The sequence below is a fragment of the Miniopterus schreibersii genome, assembly GCF_964146895.1.
Source record: "Miniopterus schreibersii genome assembly, chromosome: 6".
NCBI lineage: Eukaryota > Metazoa > Chordata > Mammalia > Chiroptera > Miniopteridae > Miniopterus > Miniopterus schreibersii.
The window spans coordinates 23,965,824-23,988,227 of NC_138107.1; the positions used below are offsets into that span (position 1 = coordinate 23,965,824).

Consider the following 22,404-nt stretch of genomic DNA (forward strand, 5'->3'; position numbering starts at 1 on the left):
TCGTAAGATTCCGTAAGGGGGGGGCATAGTAATGTGTGTGGCAAAGACTCAGTGTGTTGAATGAACATAGTTCAATAAAATCCTTTGAGGCAGTTAGCAAAAGAAAATCTACTTTATTGATTCAGTTCGTGCTCTAGAATTCCAAAGAGGAAATGGAAATGAACATTTCCTTTAGGAGCTTTGTACCTGCTGATTAATTAAGTCAAAGTAAGGTATGAGCTGTACAGTCAAGCCTTCCACAGAAAGGGAAGTGTCCTGAGGTTTTTCAAATAAAGCTGCCTGGTCCTACATGTCTGAAAAGGAAAGGGAAAGGGAAGGCTGTTTAATAATCTAAGCAGGAAAGGACCAGAGAAACATCCTACTCACTTTCAACAAGATCAAGGATGTGTAGTCAAACCGAACACATCCAAGTTGGAAACTTGATTTTTAGCCCACACTGCAGCAGGCTTCCAACTACAAAAATGATCTGAGATCCTGTTAATATTAAAAAAACAACAACTATGCAATGTTCCAAAATATCTTGCAGCCTAAGCTGCCATCAGAAAAGCAGGAAATGTCCCCAAAACTCAAAAGTAAAATCCAAAAAGAGACGGGAAAGAAGGGTGAGTCAAGAAAGTGTTTCAGGAGTAGAAAGAACAGGAAGGGGAAGGAGTAATCAAGATATCAGAAAATCAGTTGCCTTTTCTTGGCCTAAGGTGAATATCCTTAAATGAAAGTCAAGAGGCCTGGACCCATCTCTGCTGAAGGCAACTGTATTGCTGAGGAAAGAGCTGGAAGTTATAAAGGAACCTCAGTCGTCTTTCCAATGCTTCAACACTGAAGACTTCCAAAGCTCAGTTCTCAACTCTCTTCTCCATCAGTATCCACCTCCTGGTCAGCCCATTCAGTGCCACGCATTGGGTTAGATCAGCATACAGCTGACTCCAATCCAGACACTAGGATATCCAAAAGATATGTCAAACCGAACACATCCAAGTTGGAAACTTGATTTTTAGCCCTCAAACCTGGTTCTTCCTCAGCGTTCACTGTTTCAGCGCACAGGGCCGTCAATCATCTGTGCTAAGCCTGCCTGTCCTCGAACTCCTGAGTCAAAATTCTCAGGCTCAGTCATTCACTTACTTGTGGTGGGAGCCCCAGAGTGAGAAGAGAGAAGCTCATGGGCCAAGGTTTTTCCAGCAGCTTGGGCTATGATGTGGGAGTGCTAGCAGCTTTCAATGAGATATTCTCACCTCCATGACAAAGTCTGAGATTCTAAGTTATGAGAAACTGTACAAGATGCTGTTGCAGTGTACAAAGAAACTGGAATCAGTAAAATGTAGCAGGAATAGACAGTGCACAAGATTATTTTCAAGTACTCTAAAATTTTTATTTCCTCTTATCCACCCCCAATACAAAACACATCAATTCCTCTTGGGCCTGAGAGCTGGTATACATTAACAGGTTCGCCTGAGTGGGCAATAGCGCGGAAGGACTCTTGCCGCTTCCTAAGTGCTCTGCCACAAAAATAAAGGATCAATAAAATGCATGGCAAAAGGGCTTGGGGTTTAGCTGTGGTTTTCAATACCACTTAAAAATAGGTTTTGAAGGATGGAATACTTGAAAGACACAAAGATCTCATCTATATCTACCATCTAGGCAGGTAGGAAAACAGACTCAAAGCGATTAAAATACTTTAGGAGGGTTGATTAGGATAAACATCTAGCACCAGAGGTGATGGTTTTAATTTCTCCATTCCCCCACTGCTCCAGGCAGAGTGCTTGGTCTAAATCTTAGTTCCATCACCTATACCAGCTGTGTGACCTTGACAAGTGTCTTCCTCTGAAAAGTGAGCACCTACCCCAGAGAATTGCTGGGAAGATTAAATGAAGGGGAAAAAACAAGGACGTGCACAGAGAGCAATGTCCGTGTGTTGCCAACGGAGTAAGCAATGCAATACACGGAGGGCTCTTAATACGACGATGATGATGTTCAAAAACACTAGGATTCAGATGCACAAAAATAATTATTTGTAATGTGAAAATACTAAAGAACTAACAGAGATCTAGATTTAATTATCTCTTCTGCTTCAAGGTGGTAAAAATTCCTAAGCATTCCAGTGTCTTAATGTATAGCATAAAACCCAAGACAAATGTATTTCCAAAGAGAAAATCAGGATAAATTTTTAGCTGAACCATCCTTAGAAACATTCCAAAGGAGAGAAATAAAAAGCATGCATATTATTAAGTTTATATTAGTGATCTCCATTACAAATTCTTATAGGGACATTTGAATATAAATTATGAATTCGGAACAGGTAAATTGGTTAGAGCCGCAAAGATGCTGAAGTGTAATGCCTTCCACGTGGCACATGGCCCATTTCACAAAGAGGACAGTCCTTCTGAAAGTGGCTAAAACTGCACTGTCACATTCTCTGATTCATCTCCTTCACAGCTACATCCTGTTCCAGACTTTCTCACTCACGGACCTGTTTCTCACTCAGATTGCAACTGGAAATGCCTGGAGTTCTTCATATAAAGTCATTCAAATAATCCTGAGTCACCATGGCTGGTTTATTTTCCCTCCAAGCCACAGTCAGAATTGCCTTTGTGGCAATGTGTGATAACACTGATTTTTCTCCAAATGTGTACGTTAGAAAAGGCTCAGGCTTTGGGCACATGTTGAATGGGATGGCTCTAGAAAGCACTGCTGACTACACCTAACCAACCTCAGAAGAGTCCACAAGGCCTCAGCTCAAGTCCATACAAAAACAAGGAAATATCAGCACAGGCCATAAGGTTCCAGAAGGCTGAGCATGTGAGACAAGGAGCCAACAGCCTCCTCACCACCAGCTCTGGCAATATCCAGTCTCTGGGATGACCCCTGGGAGATGCAGGGCGTTGGAGGACGTGAGCTTTACCTGAACCAGAGAACACTCCCCAGGATGCTTCTACTGCCCCAAGCAACAGAGTAGCCTCCACTGTTATTTCCTGCCCTCTAATTTCTCCCCTTCCGATCGATCCTTCTGAAGAAGAAAGGGTGAAGGCCATCCTGACATTCCCCATAAGCAGTGACCACCAGATGCCCGCAGAGACAGTCTTGGCTAGGCCCAAGTTCAGGCCCTAAATCGCTTCATACCTACACTCTGCAGTAGCTACTTACCAGGCTCCTGTCCTGCTCCCCTCTGACTAACCCTGCTCATGTTGAATCTTCCTAAAACCACATGTTCCTTACCTCTTCCGGCATCTCCCTGAAGCACAGGAAATAAAGTTTAAATGCAGTGGTTGTCTGGAATGTATTCTGGCCCCAATCTCTTTTTCCAGCTCTATCCTGTGCTTCTCGTATATAAATCCCACATCCAGCCAAACACTTTTCAGTATTTTTGCTTATTCCACTCCCCACACCTAACATCTGCCTATCCAGTTCCTACCCAGATTTTAAAGCTCAACTCAATCTCATCCCTTCCCAGAAGTAGTTATTCCCTGACCATCCTATGGGGTGAGGGAGTATAAAAAAAACCTCTCTATTCTCTGAATTTCTATAATGCATTAGTATATGCCATGGATAAATATCATTCATTCATTTACTCAATAAAATGCATCCAGATGATATATTCTAGACCAGACGATATGGCCCCCAAAGATGTCCAGGTCTAGGGGAGGGAAGGATAGGAAGGAATTACCATTTATTGAGTTTATTCTAAGCAGATTACTCACTGTGCCATCTGTTTCCACATGTCAGCTCAGTTCATCCTCACAACTCGATGAGGTAGCTATTGTTATTATCACTTTACAATAAGAAAGCTGAGTCTCAAAGAGGAACCATTTGGCAAAGATTATCACATATGATTTTTATTCTCCACAGTCCCTGTCCCATCTCAGAGTCTCTGCCCACCTCTGCCTTGCTCTGTCCCTGGGATGCTGACCTCTATAACCTGTGTCCCCCAGGCTCCTCTGCCCTCCGGCCTCCAGTCAGGTTGGGTGACTGGAAAGCACCAGCAGTACATTCACTGCCCCTGCTCCCTTCCTGCCTCACCAGGTCCTGGCAGTGGCTGCACTTCTCTGCCACAACTCCTGGGAAAGGGTTCGTCCATGGCTCCTGCTCTTCTTACCAGGATCTAGTAAGACCATTGTCTTCAGGTTAGGAGTGGTAGGTAGGTTCCACTTGAAGGTTGGTGAAGCACCTTAGCCCTGCCCACACTTCTGTAAGCAGTTCTTTTAATAAACTCCCTCTGTGTGCCAACTATTTCCTGCCAGATACACCGAGCAGGATTTAAACCCACATCTGTCTTACTATGCAGCCTGCCTTTTTCACCTGAATAACTGCTGTGCTGGAGATCTGTACAAAGTGCCAAGGGTCAAAACAAAGGGCACTTCGCTCTGATGGTGAGGATCAGAAAAGACTTTTCTGAACAGTCGCTTGACCATGAGCCAGTCTTAAGAGGTGAGTTGAAATTCACCGGGAAAACAAACAGTGAGGATTGGCATTCAAGGACAAAGCAGATAGCAAGTTCAAAGTCACAGAGGCATAAGGAATGCATCACATTACCCAAGGCAATTAGGTACCGTGCTCATGAGAGAATAATGGTGGCTGAGGTTTCTAAACGCTGAAGATAATCACTTCTCCATTCTGATCCACATGGAAATATTAGAAGCAAAGAATTAGCTAGATTCTCAACAACTGAACCAGTGTGCCTACTCCCTACCTTCAGCAGATCCCCATCACAGAAGATAAACCCAACTATTTAGCATAATATACAAATCCTTAATGACAGGCCCTGCCTGACCCATCCAGCCTCATCTACCAGCACCACCTGGAGCTGGGCCCTGGGTACACCATTCCCTCTCATGCCTCTGTGCTTTTGTACCTGTCTTCAGGACTCATCTCAGGCGTCTGCTTCTCGGTAAATATTTCTGGCCCTCTAAGATGCTTCCATAGTGCTTTGTGCATAACTCTATAATAGTATTTTCATAACACAGACATGCATTATGTTTACTTGTTTTCATGTCTGTCCATTTACTCAGCTGTGAGTTCCTAGAGCAGACTGTAGAGGTAAGTGCTCGGGCTCTGGAAGCAGGCTGCCTAGATCCAAACCCTAGACTTTGCTCCCAAACAACTAAATAAACTTAGGCAAGTTATTTACCTTCTCTGGGTCTCAGTTTCATCATCAATAAAATGGGAATCACAACATTGACCTCATAGGGTTAAGTGAGTCACATAGAATAACTGCTGTTACACAGTAAGCCCTCAATAACTACTAGTTATTAATATATGTACATCCCTTATTTCCTGTATAAAAAGGTTTGTTTGTTAAAGGAATAAATTCTCCTACTATTTCATATTGCTCCACATAGGTACCAAGTTCTACACAGCCTTTGTTTTATTGAATTATGAAAATAAGACTCATCTCTAATTACGTATGTACTTATTTTACAATTGGCTAAAGTTAAACAGGACCTTTTCTTGCCATTGTCGTTGGCCTGGTCACTGAGTCAGACATTCTCCTGGCTTTCCAGCAGCCTCCACATGTGCCTGCCGCACGTTTACCTCACAGAAGGAAAGCTCTGTTTTAATGATTTACAAAGATTTATTATCAAGTCAAATCTTGATGGCCCCACTAGGCTGGCATAAGGAACAAAAAAAGGCTCCCTACAGTACAGGAGCAACATTTTCTGAATGCTAAAGCAATGCAAGATTATTACAGTCATAAAATTGTTTTTTAAAAGCTTTAAAGGGGCGTTTTCTAAGCCTAAATCCTTAACTGGCACAGCGTTGGTAAAAGGTCCACGTGTAAAAACCCCAACCAAGGAAAAGAGTCAGAGCACATATGGCAATGTGCTCAGGAGGTGAGCGAGAGACAGAGACCAGCTTCCAGCTGAGCCCTGAATTTCCAGTGAAGGCAGTGCTGTGGCCACAGAGACACAGGGTACTGGTTAAAAAAAGACAGCACTTGAGCCTTGGAACAATAAAAAGGCCACACTGAGAAGCCCAACTCCTTAGAGTCACTCAGGCTGGCTGCAGAGGGCGGGGCAGGACTTCGTAGCCCAAAAGTCCCCTGGAGGGGGTCAGCTACCCCCCGGCCCACCTTTCCATCCTGACACTGGCTGTGCACCAGCTCTGATCTCTCATTACCTAGCCCCAGCCTAAACCCTGGCTCCAATGGGGCTCAAACGTCAAGGGTTTTTAAATCCATGTCTGCCAGTGACTGACTCTGGCCTCTCTGACAGCTCTGTGCCAGCCCCATGACAGCTCTGTGAAACCCGCACAACCACATTCCTTGCAGGAACGCAAGAGAGCACACCGTCACTTGTTGGGGGTAACAAGAGGAAAACCTGATTATTTAACGTTAATCTGATGATTTTTTAAAGCTAAGAGAATGGCCACGCCATATGACAGTGTGTTTAATATTCTTATAAAAGCCAGCTCTGTACTTACAGGCCTTCTGGTCGCGGCGCCTTGGACCGAGTGGTAAAACTCCGGCTGGACGCGGCTGTTCCTCTTGAGCCTCCGCCTCCTCAGCGAGCCCTCCTGCTCGCTCTGCTGCTGAGCCTCGGCCACGGGCTTGGCCTCCTCCAGGCGGGCGGCCGCCGCCACCGCCGCTCGCCTTCGAATGTGCCGGGGGCTGGCCCTGAATCCCTGCGGCAGAAACACAACCCAACACGTCCTGATTCGCACCGGGGCTCGTTACCCAAAGAGCGTCCAAAGTCACCCCGCTCCATGAGGTCGCCTGCGTTCCCAAGGGGAGCACACGGGCGGCTCAAGGTGCCAGCAAGATGGCCCCTCAGTGCTCCCTAAAGCACGTCCGTGCTTCAGGGCCCAGAGTCACTCCGCACTAAGAAGTGCTTCAACCCCATAAAGCTGGTCCAAGAAGAGGGGCAGCTGAGCACATTGCTTTACTGTGCGTACAGAAATCAGACTACATGTGAAGAAAGGTGTTTCCACTTAGGCATGAAGCGGGCACAGGGGGTTGGACTGAGTCTGATTCCCGGGTACAGAGCCACTCTGCATTCTGGAGAGCAGACTTCTTCAAGGGGGAGGCGCGAACGCAAAGCATCATCATAAAATACCATAAAATGAAGCTCTAAAACTAAAGGGAGGCAAATCGGTGAAGTGTATGGGTTTTTGGGTCAGATGAGCCTACGTCCAAATGCTGATCTGTTAATTACAGTTACGTACTTATTAAACATGTATGAGTCTAACTTTTCTCATCTAAGAAATGGATAGCAGTCTACTCACAGGGTTTTTAAGTTTTAGGTAAGGTGCTTTATGTAATATTCTAAGCACAGTATCTGGCAAATATTAGGTGCTCAATAAAACGTTAATTTTCCTTCCCTTCTAGAGTAAAGTGAGTATAAGGACAACTTGTTAGCCATGGAAACAAGTTCAACGGAGCCATAAAATGCATTTGGGAATGTGCCAAAAGATTTTGGAAAATATCAAAGAATTACATAAAGTAGTCTCTGTCCTATGTAGCTACAGTTTACTCAAGAGCAGAAAAAGAAGTCTCACACAGAGTTCACGAACACACCAGAATGTGTACTCAAGGGTTAAAGTGGGCAGGTGAGGACTCTCAGGGCTAGCAGATCTTGGAGAAGGAATCCATACATGAAGCTGAGAATAGTCTATATTTGGTTCAGTTGAGTGGGAGGCATTTGAAGAATGAATAGAATTTATATCCCAGGCCAGGAAAACAACATAATGAATAAGTAAAATGATGGGTGGATGGACAGGATATTTATGTAGCAATAAGAAACATTATTTGATGATGTGCCAGGATGCTAGTACAAGCTACCCACACGAAGTAAGGTGGGAAAGTAGAGGGGATGACGCGTTAATGCTCCAAGGAGGGCTTCTCTGAGGCGGTGGGTCTTCTGAATGTTAGAAGACATATAAAAACTTAAAGATTGCAGTAAAGGCATAAAGAATGGAGAGTAAGAATTTCAGGGGGACAAGCAGTGTGACAAAAGGCCTGAGCGTGATTCTGTGGGATACTGATTCTGATGGGTACAAGGGATTCTCACTGAGGAACATGGGAGAAGGGCTGGAGTCTGATTATGGAGACTCTGACTACCAGGCCGAAGGACATGAAGGAGACTAAAGTAGAGGCTGGCCCACAGTCAAAGGCAGCACTGAGGTCAACAAAAATAAATAAAAGGGAAATGCAAATGGATCTGGCCATAGTTTGGGTGCTTCCTTCTCAGCCCCAAACACATATCCTGTTCCCATCCTTGCCCTGTGTGCAAGCTCAGCTGGATCCCCTTCAACCCAAAATAGTCCCAGAAGATCCCCACAGCTCTCACGAGCTACTCTAGCAGCTGCCAGTGAAGAAAACTGAGCAGAGATTAGGGCCAGTTCCTAAACTGTTTTAGAACAGAGTTAGGACCAAATGCATAAGAACCAACAACTGCATGGGCTGCTTTGAAATATGTTGCTTCCTGTTCTCCCTCTCTCTCCCCCTCCCTCTCTCTCCCTCTTTTTCTCTCTCTCCCCTCTCTCCTTCCTTCTGAATTAGATTCACTAGGGGTAAGGCCAAGAATCTTGATTTTTTGACAAGCTCCTCTTCAGCAAGTTGAAGACAGAACCTCTAGGAGCCGAAGTTTATTCTAACCACTAGGTGGCACTAACGTTCCCAACTCTCGCACTTGCTAGTTCAGAAAGTGTGCGCTGGTGGAACAAAGTATTCGATAATATACTAGCTCCCGTCATAGTGGTGTGTGAGTTGAGTGTGAGTCTTTGGTAAGAATGGACAGGAAATCAAATTTTGCTTAACTTGTATTATTACCAATAGTCCTCAGTGGCCTACAAATTTTAGAAACACTTAGGGAAAAAATAACATAAAACTCCCATGAACTGACCAAAAAATTACAACAAATTGGTACAGCCATTCTGGAGAGCAATAAACCCAGTAAATCCACATTCCTGTATCTACTCTAGAGAAATTCTTCCAAGTATTTCTAGGAAGGTAATCAAGCATTACTTATAATAAAAATCAGAAACAGTTTAAATCAGTCTTTCCTAAATTTCAGTCATTTTCATTCCATATTCACTTTTTTTTCAAGATCTGAGCACCACCGTGTAGGCCTTTGTGATTTCCCTCATATCCAAATACACTTGTACTATTTTTAAATACTTTTTATAAGCATTGTCGTATATAATACTCAGACTTCAGTCAGACTATCTGGCTTCAAATATTGCCTGTCACTTCTTTGTTGTGTGATCTTGGATAGTTACCTAACCATTTCCTCAGCTGGAAAATGGGGTTCAAACTTGTACTTATTTCATAGTGATGCTGAGAAAAATAAATGAACTAATCTATGTACTTAGAAGAGCATCTGGCACGTAATGCTATATGAGTGTTGTCTGTGATTATTATATACATATGACTTGCATGAAATAAAAGATATCTTAAAGATGAAAGTGTGTTGTTAATCAGATGTAAAAAAGGAAATGAATCGGCAGGTGTGCCTTGCTGACAGGCACATGTGAGGTACCGCCGAGCTATCAACCACCCCTGACCATTAGGAGGAATTCTTTGCTCCATAGAGTCCCAGGCACTTACTCTCCAGTGAGTCAAACTATCTGGGCTTGAATGCCACCTCTCTTATCACTAGGAACGCTATCTTAGCCAAGTTACTTCTCTGTGTCTCAGTTTCTTCATCTGTCAAATGCATATAATAATACCTCTCTTGCAGAGTTATGATGGCCTTTAAATGAGATAACCCACATTAGGTACTCAGAACTGTATATACGTTACAATAGCAGTCAGTAAATTATCACCATTATTACTATTTCACTGCTGTTAAAGTGGCAATTCACTTGCCAGCAGTCCAGAGCTATGACTGCAAACAGATAAACAACGTGAAGTCATCAGTGGGCAGTCACCTTTTTTATTTCTCTAAACCACTGTTTAGAATTACAGTTTGGTTTATTACACTTCCTTGTCCTAATTCTGTACTATAAAAAAAATAAGCCACAACTTATAACAGAAGGAAATTTTATTTTAAAACAGTAGGTGGTGCTATAAGCTCTGACAGGTGTTAACCAGATTTGATGGCTTGAGTATAAAAATCCATTTCTCTCTTATTTGTTTGATCTTGCCTGGATACCCTTTAACCAATAAATGACAGACACTTGGAAATCTCTCAGTAGTGGACTTCTGCCATTTTTTAGGCCACCCCATTTTTAGCAGCACCTTGTGAGTTATAATTTTCAAGATGTGCAGTCTTGATACATAGCTAAGTCAGAGTACTCCACAGCCCACTCTAGGTCTTGCCTCTTAATAACCTGGTACAGTTCATGAATAGGCACATGGCCAAGGCTGAACCAAAGTTTCTGTTTGGATATCAAATACTACATGGAGGGATAGAAAGACTCAAAAAAATTTAAAGGACTTCATTAGTTCTAGTGGCTGCGCCAAAGACCTTCCAAACCTGCCTAGTTTTGTCTATTCTAACTGGACAGTTGGTCTTGACTGTGAGCTCAATCATATATTTGCTTTTGGCTTAAGTCAAATTCTGTTGCCTATAAACATAAAACCTTGGAGCATACTGTTTTTGTTATGCTTTAAGATGGTTAGCTACTTTTTTCCTGAGGCTGATTACTCACACTTAGCTAGGCTGTTTGGCTGTGTAGACTGGCATATAAAAGGGGGAGATATTAATAGCAATAATTTATTAAGCACCATTCAGGTGTTAAGCTTAGCAGATCCATTTCACAGACCTGCCTACTTCTGTCTGTTCTAATGCACTCAGAGCTAATCTTCTGTATATATTCACAGACCTGGGCACCAAGGAAGTGCTCAGGAATATATGTTAACTGACGAAAACAAGAAAAAGTCTATAAACAAAAATAAGTGAGACATAAATTGAAAAAGTTAATACTTTCATGAGATCAAACTACCATCCAGTTTACTGATGAAGCATCTGAATAGATGGAAACTTCAGGTATTGAATCATTGAGCATTTACATATGGTTGCTTTTGTGTTACTGTTATGCCAGAAAAACTTAGGGTTATAATAAGATACAAATTGATCATATACAAATATTGTGAAGCTTTAAAAGCTGATATTTATAAAGTACATAATAACTCTATAAAAACTATGATTCTCCACATCTAAGACTAGAAATAAGTTCTTAGACTAGAAATAGCAGAAGTTCTTGGATCTATGAGTAAAATTCAAGGCAGATATGGGGGAGGCAGTCAATGAACTTGGATGGCGAAAAATTATGTCTTCATTTTCACTAACCACTAATTTAGCATTATTACTCAGTTTTGAATGTAGGCCATAAACCTGGTATTATTAGCAGTGCCTATGATTTTGCCACCACAAGAAATCACAAATATTTAAATATTATAGCGGCTGCAGAAATTCTGAAACATACTCAGTGTTCCTTCAAAATCACAGTGGTTAGTAAATCTGCCACTAGATCTTGTTATTTAATACATTAATAAGGGAGTACATATATTGCTCGGTCAAAATGTTTTTAATAACTCATCACTACATTTCAATATAATTGGCTTTCTTTATAATCGTTTATTATTTTATACATTTTAAAACATTCTAAGAATGAGTCTGTGAGTTTCACCAGATTGTCAAAGGGGCTTATGGCATAAAATAGGTCCAGAATATGGAAAAATTTCAGCAATTTCCATAAAGAGTTTATGACAAAAGACTGCTAGTTGTTCACTAAAATCCATATTTGCCTTTTTTTTTTTTCTTGGACACAAGCTCGACTACATTTCCCAGCCTCTCTTGCAGGGCCATGTGACTGCGTTCTAGCCAATGGAACGTGGACGTAAATAACTGTGCCATTTCTGGACCTAGCCCATAAACACTCTCCACAGCCTCTTCTTCATGCTCCTTCCTCTCTTTTGGCTAGGATGACCTTGAAATTAACCTTGAAAGTCACATATTAAAGATGGCAGTGCCTTCAACAGTCTGAGTCCCTAAATAACTTCATGGAAGATGCCATTCTGCCAACCTGTTCACCTACCTGTACCTTTAAATGAGCAACAAATATATTTCCACTTTGTTAAACACTGAAGTGTATATTTGCTTCTGGAGTTTGCACTACTCTAATCAGTGGTTCTCAAACTTTATCAAGCATCAGAGCCACCAGCAAGACTGATGAAAACAAGATTGCTGAGCCCTGCCCTTGGAGCTTCCAACTGAGTGAGTCTGGGGAGGGGCTGAGAATTCGTATTTCTAAGGGGTCCTCACGTGCCGCTGAAGCTGCCGTCCCATGACCGCGTGTGAGAATCCCTGCTCTGGTACCACTTCCTGCCCTTTCCTTGTGGCTAGTGAGTAATCTGGGTCATAATAACACTGCTCCCCGTTGTGCTGTGTGCAGCAGGACCCGCAAGATTAAAGGCACTTTGTCCTTTGTGGTTTTAATAATCCTGCATTAAAAGAATGGCCATCGAAGCCACGCTGTCAGCTGGATAAGAACATAATGTATCTAGAACAACCTTTCTGTTTTCAGAGAGAATGTGTTCCCTGACATAAGGAATAATGGGGCAAAATGTTACTTCTAAAGTCTTATTTTCTAATTATTAATCATTCTTTGGTAAAGATCATTGGTTCCAGGAGGTCTGATGACAGCAAAAAGTGCATTTTTAATCTTTGCAAAGCCTGAGGAAGTGTACACTTACTTTAGACAAGGTTTCAGAGGTTTCTAATGTAGTGTTTCTTTTATACTGACTGATATTATATAAACTGGTTATTAGTTTCTGCTGATCAGAAAATCTGACTGGCAGACAGCCTTGATGTTTTTTTCAAATTGCAAATGAATTACAACTTAAACACAGTTTTGTAAATAGAAATCTTTTCAATCTCCTACTGATGTCAATCGTAGCCTCTTGGACATATGCCCCTCACCCCCCACCCCCACCCTCCAGTCCCTGCTACCTGGGGGATGTCTTTTGTACAATAATACCCACCACCACCACCACATCCAGGTCGTGGTTACTGGGTCTTGCTACTTGGTCAGAGTCGCTTCCTTGGGAGTTTGATAGCAAAATACCAAGAGCCTGGGTCACTTAGCACAGAAGTTGAAACTAAAAAAGAAATCATATGTATATGCAGAGCCTAGGATTCTTACTAAAACACAGATTCTGAATTTCTAACAAACTCCCAGGGGATCCAATGCTGCTGGACTGAAGGCCAAACTCTGGGTAACAAAGATGTAGAGGCCTGATGAAGACCATGTGGCCCGTATAGACTGAGGGTAACAGAGTATAGAAACCATGGTGACCAGAGAAAAACAATTGACAGCAAAAGGCAAAGTAGCGGCTAGTGGAGTAAATCTGAGTCATGCCTTTGGCATTTCATTGCAGTGAGGAGGCCATAACTCCACAACCAACTCTAAACTCCGGGAAGCCAGACCCTATCATGGGTCTTTTCCTTAAAGTCCATTAAATTACATATATATCCTTACAACATGCCCTAAAACACAGTAGGTCTCTGGTTCTTCACCCAAATAAGCTTAAGACACAAAATATGGCCTCCACAGTAGGAATGGTGAAAAGAATAAAAGGAGACTTTAGGGTTGAAATTACTTGAGATATAGCATCTTCTCCTTTGAGGAACTTAAAGTGCTTTTTAATGATAACTGTTAGATTAACCTAAGCAAGGATCATAGGGTACACTCAGAAAACTATATTCTCTCTCCTGCCTGTCCCTCAAACCCATGATGAGGAGTTAGTTTTCTCCTAACCCTACATAAAATTTGGGGTAGATCTTATAATTTTTCTGGTCTTTCTCAGATAATTAAAAAGTCTTCTATAGCCACCTCTAGTCGCGAAAACACTGCCATTCCAATGAGATCATATCACTCCTCCTGGCTTCCTCTTGGACAGGGTTTAACGTGAATCTAGGTTCTTTCTCCCAAGAGATCCATAAGAAATACTCATGCATCCTTCACCCCAACACATTCTGGGAGAGCAAGCTGTTCCCAATGCAGCCACCTCTGCTGGCCCAACCACTAGAGCAGCCAATCAGATACTGTCTCTGGTCCTGTGGAATTGTCGCATGTGGTCTGGTCCCAGCCTTGGCACACACACTCTGAGGACAGAAGTCAAGCTTTCCTAGTGATCTCCTTAAAGTTGCTCTCACTAAGGTTTAAGAGGGCTTGGGGTGAGACTCCATGCACTGCTAGGAAATTTTCCAGTCTCTAATCCTGAGCTATCCAATAGGGTAGCCACTAGCCACATGTGGCTATTTGCATTTAAATGTTAATGAATCAAAATTAAACTAAAAATTAGTTCTTCAGGCCTATTAGCCACATTCCAAGTGCTTGATACCACATGTGACTAGTGGGTACTGTACTGCATGATGCAGATAAAACATTTTCATTATCACAGAAAGTTCTATTGAACTGCATTGCTCTAACCTCTCATAATCAGATCCTCAGCCTTTATCCGTATAGCATAAAATTGGTGATGGGTGACTATAAATGTCAGGGTAGGCTAACTGCTGTAGCAAACAACAACAAAATCTCAGGATCTGTACCCAAAGAGGTTTGTTTTTCTCACGGTGCAGTCACACATGGATCAGCAAGGGAATAAGTGCTCTGTTCCATACAGTCATTTAGGGCACCAGGCACCTTCCATCTTGTGGCTCATGAGGTCCTCAGTGTCCTCTCCACTCTGTTAGCTTATGGGGAAAAAGCCAGGGGTGTGTGGACGGTTTCAATGGGCCAGTCTTGCAAACAACACACATCACTTTTCCTTGCATTTCAGTAACTAGAGCTCAGTTACATGGCCATCACCTAACTGCAAGAGAAGCCAAGAAACGTAGGTAGACCATGTGTCCAGAAGATGAGAACACAGATATTGGTGGACAACAGCAGAGCCACAGAGCTAGAGGCAACACCAATCTTATAGCTACTTCCTTTGCTAGTCCTGTGTAGGAGTCTAGCTCTTCTCTCTAGCAATGTGCTCCTGGTCAACTACAATACTTGGGGCCTCAGACAAAACTTAGACTAAAAGAGCTCCATTTACACATCTGATTACATAGCCAAACATAATTTGAGCGCTGTTTACCTAATACTTTTCATCACTGTTCAGCTAGGTAACTATATCCAACTCTCTCTAACTCTTTACAGTTGCATAAATAATAATAATTTCTAGTTATCAAGCACTTCCTATGTGCCAAACATTGTGCAGGCACCATCTCATTATTTCTTGTGGTATTTCTCAGCAGTAAATACTATTTTAATGTCTATTTTACAGATAAAAAGTGGACACTTAGAAGTTTGCCTAAGACTTAGCATCTGCCCTGGAATTGAAACTCCAACAACCTGACCTGTGCTCTCCATCAGAGGTCAGCAAACTATGGCCTTCAGGCCTAATTTGATGCACTATCTATTTTACAAAGTTTTATTGCAAATACAGCCATGACTACTCATGTATGTATTGTCTGCGGTTATTTCTGTTACAAAAGCAGGGTTGAGTCATTGCAAGATAGCTCATATGGCCTGCAAAGTCAAACATCTTTAATAGGTGGCCCTTTACAAAAAATTTTGCCAACCTCTGCTCTCCAGTATCCCGTACGGCCCTGAGCACTCTTCTGTCTATCACAAACTGAAAGGTAATTTTGACTCGATGTTCTGGTCTCCTAATCTGTACTCTCCATCAACTACCTGGTTTGTGAAATAGAAGGTGAGTTTCATTTCACTCTGGCAGCCATGTCTACTCCATCTGTTTGTGCTTTCACAGGCAAATTAAACAACATTTGTTATGCTGTTTCATCAAACTCGTAGATATTACTACTTAAGGACACACTTGCATTATTTTTCTAATAATGATTATGCCTATTCCCTGATGATTTTTTATATTTGGACTGTCTTTACCAAACAAAAGGTTGCACAAATTTATCTATCAACTGTACTGTTTTGGGGATACCAGTTTTCATGCAGTCACCCTTACAGCCTCCTGCTTTGGTTTTTAGAGATAAAGCCATCAGCAGAGTGACAGTGAATAGAGAATTTTATAGGGAGTACCTGTCTGATAAGGCAGGCTTATTCTGTTGAAACTGGCCTACATTCTATACTGTCTTAGATAAAATTTATTAGCATCATGTTTTGTACCAAAATGAACCATAAAAAGGAAATAAATATGCTTCGCTCTTAAGAGATTCTCAGAATATGGAGCCCACATTGCATTTGTATTAAAATCAAGTTAAAAGTAGCCTAGAGCCCGTCCGGGAGTGGGTCAGTGGTTGAGCGTCGATCTAGGATCCAGGAAATCGTGGTTCGATTCCCAGTCAGGGCACATGCCCGGGTTGTGGGCTTGATCCCCGGTTGGGGGCGTGCAGGAGGCAGCCGATCCATGACTCTCTCATCAATGATGTTTCTATCTCTCTCTCCCTTCCTCTCTCTGAAATCAATAAAGATATATTTTTTTAAATAATTTTTAAAAATAAAATAAATTTTTAAAAAAGTACTATTCACAAAGCTATACCAAAAACATGTTAATGGCTATTGTAGGGCACCACTCACATCTCACCTTGGTGAGGCCGGCACTCATTTCCCCAGCCGCTAGGACTGGTAGCAATTCCTGTCTTTTTGCCGAACACCCCCTTCCCCAGGGCCAATGTTGGTGCCTCAGAAGCAACTCCTCAGAGCCTCAGCTCCAGAACTTCAGTGGCATCAGCTTGAGACCTCTGCTGCACTTGCATCACAATTCAACTTCTCCCTGTGCCCAGTCCTGCATCCCTCACTCCCTTTAAGTGCTATTCCAAGGTCACTCCCCTCAATCAATCTCCTGCACATGATCTCCCTTTCAAAGTCTATTTCCCTGGGCAGCTGACCTGCAAAAAACACTAAGTCTGATTTCCTAAAGAGTGCCATCAATAACTTCTAAGCCATATTTAACATTCAATGACAGGAAAGAATCTGCAATAACGAGTTTCTACAAGACAGTAAATCCATCAGGATAAAAAATGAGAGTAACAGCAAGATACCGGGCAGCATATACATCAAAAACAGGGAGCAATGGGCTGCAGAAGCAGCAGCCACCTGGAGAAGTGAACTGGAGAGCTGACAGTTGTAGAGGGAAGCTGAAGCTCTTCTCAAAGCGAAGGAGGGCAAGCGAGCAAGGCAGCCCGGGAAACAGGAGCAGCAAGCTGCTCTCACCCAGCGGGAGCTCAGCCCCTCTCTGCAACCAGGCACCCAGCCCGGGGCCCAGGCAGTCATGCACAGTGACAGGCTCTATAAATAGCAGAGCAGCCAGCAAATCATAACCTAGCCTTCATAATTACAGACTGAGGGGGCTTGTAGACGATTCTGCAAATGTGAGTACAATCAGTTTGCATGCAGCCCTTATATGTGAGCTACCCACTCACAGACAATATCACTAGCGACCAGGTCTACAGATCAAAAGTCACAGTTTAAAATATAAATATGTCAGAGATAGTGTCCTTATCAAGATAAGAAGCTAGGAAATATAAAATAAGGAAACATGTTTTCTGGGAGGTTCACCACTTCCCAGTTGCAAATACTGAGAAGCCAAATAGCACCCAAACAGTAAGATTTCTGAAGTGGTAAATAGTCACACTAAGCAGAGGCCATTAGTCATACTAAGCAAAGGCCACAGAGACCAGTCATAAGAAAGAAGGCAGCATGGGGGTGGGGGAGCGGGGGGAGGAGGGGACAAGGGAAAAAGAGTCACAGAAAGTACGCAGGGAGGAAAGGCCGGGAGATGGGTGAGGCTGTGTAGTCCACTGAGCATGCGGGAGAAAACTCGAGGGTGGGAGCAAGACGGGACAGAGAAGAGAGTAAACGAGAAAAATAGCAAAGGGGAACAAAATCAAGAAAAATAGCAAAGAGGAACAAAATAACTTGCCCTAATTTGCAACAAGTCATACATAGCAAAGTTCTAAAGCATGGTCACTAAGTCTTTTTCAAGGTCATCCTTAAGTGCCTTTTAGAACCCATTATAAAATCGGAGTCATTAAGAGACCGGTCAATTTATCAGAAACATCTCAAGACTTGGGAGAGAGCAATGGATTGAGACCAAGAGGTAAAAATAAAGACTGAAACACAAATGCAAACCGAACTGTTATCACTGGACACGAAGGAAGAACAGTGGTTAAACTAACCTTACAACTACTGCTATAGCAATAGAATCCCAATAAACTAATTAATCTCAAGTAACTACTTAATCTTCAGGTCCAACTTAATTCCAATAAGCTACTATTTCTCTGAGAAATTTTTAAATTGAATCCAGCCCTATCATGACTCAAGCAGACTCAGCCATAAGGCAAACGGGGCCTCACCCATGCACGTGGCATGGAGGTGAGTGGGGTAAGCAGCAAGCTGGGCCTGCTAAGGGTCATGAGTCAGCACGGGCAAGAGACAATGAGTCAGCAAAGCCATCGGAGGCTCAAGCATCAGATACTCAAAACCAGGCAGGCAGGAACATTAGGGCACCAAGAGGTTAGTTCAGGCAGAGCAGGACCTGGGCAGCCGTAAGTGGTAGAGGCCCCAAGACCCCTGAGTGTCCTCCCTGCTGCTCACCTCCCCACCATTCTTGCACCCCCCCCAGGATTGAGCAAGGAAAAGGTTCTTCGTTTGGCATCTGTTCTGATTGGTCAGGGCCCACCTTCTACTAGCTGTTAAATACTATTTTGATCACCACCCCTGCCAATGAATAAAGTAAACAAAAGCTGTTCAGGTTTGGGGGCTGGAGTGCAGGGCAGAATTTCAAGTCGCACAGGTGAGCGACAATTCTAAAACAGTTAAGTGAGATAGTCATTTAAGGAGCCTCCAGGCCAGGAGACTGAGATGAATGCTTGCCAAACTCACCATCAAGCCCCAGGCACAAGGTCTGTGAAGTAAGCCTACAAACACAATGGGCAGAGGCTTCCAGCACAAACTGCTCTGCAAGAAATGTCTCAGAACATGGACAGCCCCCACTGCGAGCACAGAGCAGGAAGGGCTGACCATTCCGGCTCAGTCTGGAGGCTGAACCTTTGCCCCTGAAGAGACTAATTGAATGTGTATTTGGTCTGTGTTCAAGTCTTAAATGCTTTTCTGGCAGCACATTCCCTCTCAAAATCTACTTACTCTGAAGACGTACTTATCAGCAAGAAGAAAAGAAGATGTTCTCATGACCTACAATCTTCTTGATAATTTATACTAAGTAAAGAGAAAGAGAGAAAGGAGCAGAGAACTACCAGAACCAGGGTCCAAACAAAGACGGTAAATTAAGGGTTTGTGTGAAATATATGCAGCTAGTCCAGTTCGACATCTTTTTAAAAATATATATATTTTTTTATTGATTTCAGAGAGAAGAAAGGAGACAGAAAGAGAAATAGAAACATCAATGAGAGAGAGTCATTGATCAGCTGCCTCCTGCACGCCCCCTACTGGGGATCGAGTCTGCAACCCGGGCATGTGCTCTGACAGGGAATCGAACCATGACCTCCTGGTTCATGGGTAGTTCGACATCTTTTATTGTGCATTTCTGCTCTTTGACATATATCACTTGGACATCAGCTAAATCTGCATTAGAAGTCACCTTGTACTCCCTATTTTTCCTAAGGTTTTGTTATTGAATAGTAGCTAAAAGCTTTAAAGATTTTGTTACCTCCTCTTGCAGTTATTTTGGCAAGACCTACAAACTTTTTAACCTAGATCATATGATCCTATTGACTTTTCCCAGTAGACTGACTTAAGTGGTGTTCATTTCAATGTGGCTTTTTTACAGCATTTATCACAGTTAGACTTATCTAAAATGTATTTGTGGATATGAGGGCTTCTTTTTCCTTGGAGTCCTTCATTGTTCCTACTTATACACGGCACAAAGCAGATCCTCAATAGGTTTTGGTGTTTTGGTTTCTCTTTTTTAAAGATCTATTTGCCTAAAAATTGCAGAAAAGAACAAATTGGAAATTCAAATCCACCAAAAAGAATATACCACACTCACTCTTTTAAAACTATATAAATAAATTAATGTTCCTGTTTGATACCTCCAAATACATCCCTCCAGAGCAATACTGTGAAGTTAGTAAATGTCATCATGATTTCTTCCTATGCTTATGCAGATATTTGTAGACAAAAATAGGATCTTGCCATACATGTTGTTTTATATTTTGCTCTTTTTATTTAACAATAACATGGATAACATTTCAGATACACATTCCTTTTAACAACTGAAATTCTCTAGCATATGAGTGTGCCATACTTTAGTTAACTATTCCCTTACTGATTAAAATGTGGGGTATTTTGCCCCGGCTGGAGTGGCTCAGTGGTTGAGTGTCGACCTATGAACCAGGAGGTCACAGTTTGATTTCAGGTCAGGGCACATGCCCCGGTTGCAGGCTCAGTCCCCAGTGGGGGACGTGCAGGAGGCAGCCGATCAATGAAGACTCTCTCATCATTGATGTTTCTATCTCTCTCTCCCTCTCCCTTCCGCTCTCTGAAATCAATAAAAAAACATTTTTTACAAGTGAGATGTTTCCATTTTTTTCTATTATAAACAGTGCAATTAATAAGATATACTGTATATGTATCTTTAATTTTTACTTAGACATGGACTTGCCAAGCAATAGAAAAATCACATTGTAAAACTACCACCAAATATGTCTTTTAAAATGTTGAACCAAATTACACTTCTAGCACATTGAAAGTGCCCATTTAATCCTATCCCCATCAACAATGAATAGTGTCTACCTTTTTTCCTTGTTGCTAGTCTCATGGGCAAAACACTAGTCTCAATCTGCATTTTTTATTAGTAAGGTTGAAAATTTTTAAGCTATTTTTTTTTTCTTTGAACTGTCTTTTCACATCCTTTGGTCAATTTCCTACAAGGCATATGTATTGCCATAATGATTTTGTGAAAACGTTTTTTATGTAATATAAATACAATTATTTGCTATATATGCAGCAAGTATTTTTACCTAGGTTGCAACCTGTCTCTTTATCTTGTTGTACAGAAGTTTACGATTCTTTTATTCAAAATTGCCAATCTTTTCCTTTATGACTTCTAATTTTGTTTCCTAGAAAGTTTCTCCCAACTGCAAGAATAGAAAATGTCCTCCTATATTTTCTTCTATTGCTTAAGTCCTTTACATGTACATTTACACTCCCTCAGGAATTAATTACATGTATATATTTAATCCATCTGAAAATTAATTTTTTTATTATAATGTGAGGTATGACAAATATTACTTTGTCCCAGGTGGGTAACATCATCTACTGAACTATCTATCCTGTCTCCAAAAAGTTTATTCACTTTTTATTTTTTGTGTTTGCTTTTAATTCTAGAAAATTTCAAAATATTAAAAAAAAGGTAAGAGTATAAAGAACTCTAAGTACACATCACCCAGCTTCAACAGCTACCAATCCATCTACATTGACTTAAAACACCAGTTTTATTATTTGCTAAACCTCTACATATAGTTGGCTATGTATCTATATTTTTATAAACAAAATTTATATATATACATTTTTATAAAAATAGAAATACAATTTTTATACTGCATTATAATGAGATGAAAAGCATAGAAAAATATGGCCAACTATTATAAAAAATAAATCCAGAAGTACAGGGATTTGAACAAGATAGAAATTCATTTTCCGTGTGGCTACTTCACAGTTGATAGGTGGCTGCGCTCAATGAGGTCATTCGAAGACCCAGGCTCCTACTCCATCAGGGCTCTGCCTTCCCCTGTCCACATAGTTGAAACTGGCTCACCACACCACACTTTCTTTCCAGGCTTGGGAAGAATGAAAGGGACTATGGGAGGCAAGCAGCTAAGGGCTTGACCTAGAATGTGCATAGGCCATTTCCACTCGGCCATTTAAGTTTAAAGAAAAATCTAAAGCACAAATGCTTTCTTAAAAACAAACAAACAAGAAAACACACCTAATTTTATGAGATAGGAGAAGGGAGACCATGATGTTCCATATCATGCCAAACTTTGATTAAATTGGCTTACATTATATTTATGTCTGCTTTTTTAATAGGGATTAAGGATAACTGATTTCAGCACCTTAATGGTTGGCTAATAGTACTACTGGACTGGAAGGTCACAAAAACGATAGCGTCAAAATAGCCTTAAACAGGGAGAATATTACTTTCTCATTAAATCCTGCAGAGATGGCAGAGCCTACAGTCCCGAGTCAAAGTTCACCCAGCCCCTCTCAGGGGTGGCAGAAGAGCAGAACAGGAGAAAGGCACCCACCTTCCCGGGTTGTCTGAGGATGAGGGATTGGCGGGAGAGGAGAGTGCAAAGTCTAGGACAGGGAAGCAAGAAGACAAAACTCCTCTGCTTGGATGTAGAGACCAAGAAGAAACAGAAAAGTAACCGAAAAAAGAAGTCTAAAGGCATGGGCTGTGACCTGGCCCGTGACAGAGACCTTACCCTCCCCCTCACCCCACCCCGAGTTTTGGAGCATTCGGCCAAACCCTGTGCCACTAGA

At 41.9% G+C, this 22,404-nt stretch overlaps 1 protein-coding gene across 5 annotated transcripts in view; it reads right to left on the reverse strand.

Annotated features, from left to right (window-relative positions):
* Positions 1-22,404, reverse strand: part of DST (dystonin) — a gene marked incomplete at its 5' end in the record, with an annotated part of 396,243 nt that overhangs the window by 343,962 nt on the left and 29,877 nt on the right. For all 5 annotated transcript variants that reach the window (XM_081141256.1, XM_081141254.1, XM_081141253.1 and 2 more), the window contains one exon: positions 6,412-6,612. In XM_081141256.1, the coding sequence (XP_080997382.1) occupies positions 6,412-6,612 (201 nt within the window). The remainder of the gene's footprint in view (positions 1-6,411; positions 6,613-22,404) is intronic.